This window comes from Octopus bimaculoides, chromosome 1 (genome assembly GCF_001194135.2).
Source record: "Octopus bimaculoides isolate UCB-OBI-ISO-001 chromosome 1, ASM119413v2, whole genome shotgun sequence".
Lineage (NCBI taxonomy): Eukaryota > Metazoa > Mollusca > Cephalopoda > Octopoda > Octopodidae > Octopus > Octopus bimaculoides.
The window spans coordinates 22,773,274-22,780,781 of NC_068981.1; the positions used below are offsets into that span (position 1 = coordinate 22,773,274).

The 7,508-nt window shown below is 31.9% G+C and overlaps 1 protein-coding gene across 10 annotated transcripts in view; it reads left to right on the forward strand.

Moving 5' to 3' along the window:
• The window catches only part of LOC106884182 (glutamate receptor-interacting protein 2), a 537,293-nt gene that overhangs the window by 344,055 nt on the left and 185,730 nt on the right, over positions 1-7,508 (forward strand). Inside the window, exons 1-2 of one of the 10 annotated variants that reach the window (XM_052965779.1) lie at positions 142-156; positions 3,229-3,504. The exons of 8 other annotated variants lie outside the window; for them this stretch is intronic. In XM_052965779.1, coding sequence (XP_052821739.1) covers positions 3,456-3,504 — 49 coding nt within the window. In that variant the 5' untranslated portion in view covers positions 142-156; positions 3,229-3,455. Of the gene's footprint in view, positions 1-141; positions 157-3,228; positions 3,505-7,508 lie in introns of those variants that run through there. One more of the 10 variants, XM_052965795.1, reaches the window with a different exon arrangement.

A 7,508-nucleotide genomic window follows, 5' to 3' on the forward strand; every position in this document is an offset into this window, starting at 1 on the left:
ACATATATATATATATATATATATATATATATATATATATATTATTTATACATATGCATGTATATATTATACATACACATAAATGGTAAATAACGAGGAATTGATTTTCTCACTTCTGGATTTATTGATTGATTGATTAAACAGCTCATAAGTATGGTAGGAAAGAAAGATTCTTTTCTTTGGCTCTTCATTTTTGGTTTTCACTTATTGACTCATTGTCACTTCCTAATTATCTGGCATATCATATCGGTTCTATAAATATTTACTTAGATAATTTTCCCCGAACCTCTTCTGTTTTACACTAAGTTTTCTTTCTTACCATTTAATATACCAGAAATATAAAACAACACATTCGTGTACTTACTTCAAATGTATTAATGTGCGTGTGTGTGTATACACACACACACACACACACACACACACACACACACACATATATTCAAACACTCACATAGCAATACATAGAACCTATATATACATGCACACACGTTTAAAGTGACTTGTACTGAAATGTTTATTTTCCTTTCCCTGCTATATTCAATGAAGATATAAATATGAGGGAATAGCAACGTTATATATATATATATATATATATATATATAAAACCTTTGTGTTTGTATCATATGTTTGTAAGTTTATTTTAGTAATTGTGACTAAGGCTTTGTTGGAGTATCACCTCTTCATGTGTAAAGGAGTTAGGGTTACCTATTCAGGCCTAAAGGTTTTGTGAAAAAGAATCTTACGGTTCATTCTACTTAGCAGTTGATTTACAAAATACAAATACACGCACACACACACACACACATACATAGAGAAAGATATAAAATCTGTAAATGTACAAACATCCAGATTTCTGAGTACCATAATTTTTTTCTATAATATAATTTCTGTACATCACCTCCAAACCTTCCAATATATATATATATATATTTACAGATAGATATATAGATATGTGTTTACATTTATGGTGATATACATTTATATCTTTTAGAGATGTTATAGTTTGAATTATGAAGTGACTGCATATAAATATATAATACACAAACACACACACATATATTGTATTTATTTCTGCGCTTTGCTATACTGCATCTTGGTCTATTTTAGGCAGTTCTAGTAATATGTTAGTATTTCTGAGAAGCGATTCCTATCCCCTTGCTCAATTTGTCTCTGTTCATGGGGAAAATGTCACTGTGAGTTGTTCCCCGTGACCCTTTCTAAAGTGCAGTTTAATTGACTCTGTGAGAGACAGTGAGAAAGACTGAATATTCAACCCCCCTCTCTTACTTGATTTTTGTACTTTATTTATTGATTTAAGATGGATGAGGAGAAAGATTAATGTGCCCTTTGGTTTGGTTTGGTTTTTTTTGTGCCCTTTTAAAGGTTTCCCAGTTTCAATGGCATATATGTTCACCAGCTGGACGGGACGCCAGTCCATCGCAGCGTTACTCATTTTTGCCAGCTGAGTGGACTGGAGCAACATGAAATGAAGTGTTTTGCTCAAGAATACAACGCGTCGCCCGATCCAAGAATCGAAACCACAATCTTACAATCGTGATGCTGACACCCTAACCACTAAGCCACACGCCTCCACGACCCTTGGTTTTAGCAGAGTTCAAACTCAGAGTGCATAAGCTTGAAACAAATACAGCAAGGCATTCTGTCTGATACTCTATCAACTTAGCCTATTCACATCATATATATATATATATATATATATATATATATATATATATACCTCACATAGAAAAATGCGTACAGGCTAATTGTACATTAATTTATATTATATTACACCCTATTTTGTATTGAGTGCTCTAAATTTTTAATCAGATAATGATTTTATATTATACATATACACTCATACACATGGATTTAGCCAAGTATCAAATTACACATTGGCATCTATTTTGACCTTGAATTGTAAATGTGACAGATTTGTTTGCCAATCAAAAATAAATTTCAGGCCTAATGTTGACTGTCTTTGAGTATTTCCTCTGTGAAACTTCAAAGCAAAATAAGAATGAATTTATTCCTGAGTAGCATTTAAACAATATTTCCTTTGTACAGTGATAAACCTTGATTGAAAAGTATAGCAATCATTCATATCTCTTACTCTCATTACTAGACTTTGGCTGCCTTGAAAAAAAATTGCAGCCACGGATAATATACATAGACATACTGTATATAGAAACCTTAATAGGGCTACTACATAGACATTTGGCCTTCTAGAAATAGTAACCAAATCCTTCTCATATCACAGCCAGCCATTAAAAACAAAAACAAAAGGACAATCTAAATCAATATACATTAAACCTGAAAAATAATGTCTGAAAGATCAAGAGACATAAGCAAACAAAGAATTTGCAAGTTAAACTAGCTATATTTGCAGAAGAATTGTAATTGCTTTGGTTTGATTCTTCACTTTAAGCCAGTTTTTAGGTTTGAAGAATTCAACCAATACAGCAGCCTCGTTTTTATTACAACACCACCAACATCCAAAGAATTATTGACTATTTCTTTGGATGTTTGCTCCTAGATTTATTTGTAAAGTTTAAATTAAATGAAAATTACATTGTTGTTACATAGCTGTAAAAATGGATACACACCATAACATCAAACACAAATCTTTTATATTTGATTGGTTGATGATTAATAATCTCGCAATATCTCCTAATTATTTCTGAGAAATCGTCTATTATTATTATCATCATCATCATCCTCAGCCTCATTATTATTATTATTATTATTATTATTATTATTATCTGAATATTATAAATATTTAAGCATTTTATTATTTCCCCCTTTTTTTTAATTTGCACTTTTAAGATTCTTGAAGATGAAAGTGTAGTGAAAGCACGCAATATAAACTATTGAATTAGAAACAACAAAAACAACAACAACAGTAGTAATAGTAATAATAATAATAATAATAATAATGATTATTTATTTATTTGCCTCAATGGCTACAAAAATGGTACATTACAAAACCAGTATAAATAACAAAATGTATATAACCAGGTGCTAGTCGGCAGAAACATATAATATAGGAAATATAATTTATCATTACAAGTGAAATATCTATGGCTAAATAGGAATATAATAAATAAGAATATAGTTGTATAGTTATCATATAAGTCATGTTTTATTTCCTTTTTAGTGCTCATAATTTCACTAGAAATTCTCTCTTTTCTTAGTAATATCAACAAGCATTTATTGGTGTATTTTCAGGATTCCACTTTGAATTACTTTCTGTTTGCCAAATTAAAGAATGTCACTCACAACATTATTAACACTTTATTACGTACTTCAAATTGCTTACTGGCAATTGGTTTCAAGCAATCATACTTGCCTTGTATACACTCTAAATCAGTGTTATCTATTGTAATTGCAAATGGACTGTGTTTCTTAGTTCTGTAACCATCTGTTATGATTTGGACAGTTACATAACTAGCACAATGTTTTCATGTGTTCAGAGAAATCGGAAAAGTTTTCTAGATGATAAAGGTAAGAAAATCTATTAAAAAAAAATATTAAAATAATAATTTTGCATTTTCTTCCATTTGATAATTATCATTTCCTTCTTCTTTCTTTGCCTACTGTTTTATTTGTTATATTTAGTAAAAATGTCTAAGTAAACATTTCAATACTGGCAAGATTCCAAAAATGGTATTTTCCCCCATATTATAACATTCATCTCATGGTCAAAGTGTTGCATAGTTAGAGATGCTGCATGTAATGTGTTCTGTAATGTGTTTATTCAAACAGTCCAGTACAGGTTTCACAAGAGAATGTGACACAGGAATATCCTTGCCACAAATCAACTTATATCACTTTAGAACTATTTATAGTGAGATTAATTGATGATGCAGACTATCTTTAGTCTCCCTATATCCCCCATTGTTTACTTTATCGGATATTGAGTTCACATCTACTTCACATATTTTTGCTATGCATTTGATTTCAATTATCTTGATGTTTGAGATGGTTGTCAGGTGTGACACCTTGTGTGACACTGTGTGACACCTTGGGCTAATATCTGTTACTAAAGCCTGGGCAAATCAAAGCCTTGTGTGTGGATTTAGCAGACAGAAACTGAAAGAGTCCATCATGTGTGTGTGTATCCTTGTCTTAACATTGCATGATAGTTGTAAATAGGTATTACTATCACAGAAGCAGCATCCTTTTTTTTTGTCTTCCCCAATCTTACAACATATCCAACCATGACAAAATATCACTATGCTGTGCTTGGAGACAGGTGAGGGTTTCCAGCTGTAAAAGAACTCACTCCAATGAATTCTTAACTGACTGATGCAAAGCATGGAAAATTACATGATAAAGCAATGACAATGATGAATAAACGAAGGGGTGCTGAAAAGTTCCTGGCTTTAAAGGTATCACGAAAGGCCTGGTTGGAGGCCCAGCCTTCCAAGTTCTTTTACAGGGGTTTAGAAAAACTGAAGGACTGCTGCAATAAGTGTGTGAATCTGAGAGAGGAATATATAAAATCATAATTAACTCATCCTCCTGTATTTTTTTTTTCAACACCAGGAACTTTTCAGCACCCCATTGTATATGTCAGATGATTAATTTTAGCAAACTAATTAATTGTACATGTATGTTATATAAGCAATTTGAGATAGAGATAGGAGCAACAAGCCCATTGACTGTTTGTTGTTCTTTTCTGCTTCAAATTGTTTCTTATAATGCTTGATATGATTTACTTTAAAGCTTTAGAAGTGAATTTTAAAATATCATTATGAATATTTATTCTTTCTCTTGAATAATTGTTGTAAATATTTCCGTATTATCTCACAAGGCCACATTTGAAAAAAACTATAAGCCTATGCATGTTGGGGTATTTATCTTGAGTCTGTTTGTTGCCATAAAACTAGGGCTGTACCCAGCCCTGGGGAGCCTCTTTGGGTTTACATAGCATTAGCATATATAATAGTTGTTTTGTTGTGACTCAGTACCTAGATATTTGTGGGTCCTCACTTTACCTACAGGACAGAAATAGGTCACAAATCTGTTGATAAATAAACCCTATAACTGATGAATATCTATTTATCTGAAGTGGTGTCACATTTTATCTCTGATTCACTTAACACCACATAAACAGAACTAAAGAGTAGTTTTATGTCTATTGAAAGTCCTATAGGATATATGACATTTTACTTTTGTCTGAAACTAAGAATTTTATCATCTCTGTTTCTAAACATCCCTATTTTAACAATTTCATTTCATTTTATTTTAACAATTTTATTTCATCTGTTGTATAACTATGAAAATTAAATTTTTTTTTCCCTTCATATCACAACTTACTTCCCAAGTAGCTTTTCCTTTTTTATCATTTGCCATCCAAATAAATGAAAGCATCATCACCCTCCTCATCATTCATTGTTTTAACCCTTTAACATTCAGATTATTCTGTCAAATGTAATGCTTATTTACTCACATTGTTTTGAACTAATCATGGACTGTATTGTAGCTTTGAGATTTTCATGACGTGATTGCTTATTTTTAGAAGGACATAGTAGGGTAGGTGTGAGAGGCTGTATCTGACTGGTTTGAATATAAAATGTAGAATATTTTGACCAGATCTGGCTGGTTTGAATGTTAAAGGGTTAATGTCTTAATTTTTTTACATTATTCTTATGACTTGGAGATATTTATCATGTAACATCTGCCCATGGACCTTAGTTTAATTTAACCTTGTCGTTTTGGTCTAAGTTTTCTTCTATTTACTTCTAGCATCGGTGCCACCCAACATATATTTCTATAATGTCTGTACCAGTATATCCTCCATATACTTTTGACAATGCTTTTGATATCATAACCTTGTACTTCTTAAGTGGTCTTAAGGGTATATGAAGTAACAGCAAAAATGAATTTGAGAAAAGGTAGTTAGACCAGGCTTTAGACAGCTCTGCTTTTCATATGAAAATATAGACAGGTGGGCTGAAAGTATGTACATGTTGAATCTATATTGAACAAGAAAAGTGAGTATTAAATTGCCGAGGCTTATAATGGTGTTTCATTAAGATTGTTGTAGTGCTGATCATGAAAAACATTGGCTAGATAGCATTGTCAACTGTTTTTGCTTTCAGGCATCTCATTTGAAATATCAAAAGAGTGTCAATGGCACAGACCCAGTTTTGTAGACAATGATACATAATTAGCAAATGAAACAAATGTTTGTAATAGAAATCCATCAAATGTTTCTTTTTTATTTTGGCTTTCATTGAGAAGAAGGCCAATACCTATTCCTCACTGTTGAAAATGAAGTATCTTGGGAAGTTTTTAAATAATAATAATCCTTTCTACTATAAGCACAAGGCCTGAAATTTTGGGGAGTGAACTAGTCAATTACATTTACCTCAGTGTTTCACTGACCCCAAAAGGATGAAAGGTAACGTTGGCCTTGGTGGAATTTGAACTCAGAATGTAAATATGGCTGAAATGCGGCTAAGCATTTTGCCCAGCGTGCTAACGATTTTGCCAGCTTACCGCCTTAATAATAATAACAATAATAATAATAATAAAGTTATATTGACTTCTGTTTGGTTGCTATTGGTTTTTTGAGGCACAGGAAGTTAATAAAATATAAAGACTGAAATTAAGTTCTTTGTTGAAAAGGATGTGGGTTTAAAGAAGAAAAAAATATGTTGCTCTGTTTTATTTGGTGTTGGCAGGAGGATAATGAGAGTGACACAAGATCTGAATTAAGCATGTTTGATAGTAAATCCTTTGGGGAACCATCCTGTTTTAATTAATTACTGGCTATGGCCACGTTATTTTTTAAAAGGATTTAACGTATATGGGCTTGTTATTTTAAGACTGGAAAAAAAAAATGGAGCGAGAGAAACTGCAGCATGATGGGTTAAATATGCCTTGTATTTTATTTTTTCTGTCTACATTGTGTGTTCAGATCTCACCAGGATCAAGTTTGCTTTTATTCCTTTAGGGCCAATTGAATAATGACTAGTAGTCTAATGACAGTGATTCCTTCCCCATAAACATTTGCTGCCTTCTGTCATGGAGAGAAAATGTTATTCTAAGACTGTGTATTTATAGTATCTGAAACTATAAGGAATTATGGAACCTAATAAGTATGTAATTATATTGTCTGAAAACTAAAGATTTGTGCTACAAAATGCTATATTTGTGACACAGTGGGGTGTAAGATTTGTGCAACCCAAGGCTATGGAAATTGTTTGCACCCAAAGAGTTATGAGAGCAAACTGATATTTTTTCTATAGAAAATAATAAAATGTGTTGGTGTTTTTTGTTTTATCTGATTCAAAGTTTTTCATTTCCCCCTTTTCCTGTTTTAATAAACAAACAATTTCTCTGACTCCACAATCTACAATCTGGTTAACTTAATCGCTGTGATTCTGATTCGAGTTGCTATCCTCACTTGCTTATTGCCAGCAACAAAGACCCACAGTTGTTTGACCTTCTATATTTACACCATGCTCTTTGTACTCTGTTTTATCAGAGAGAACAAG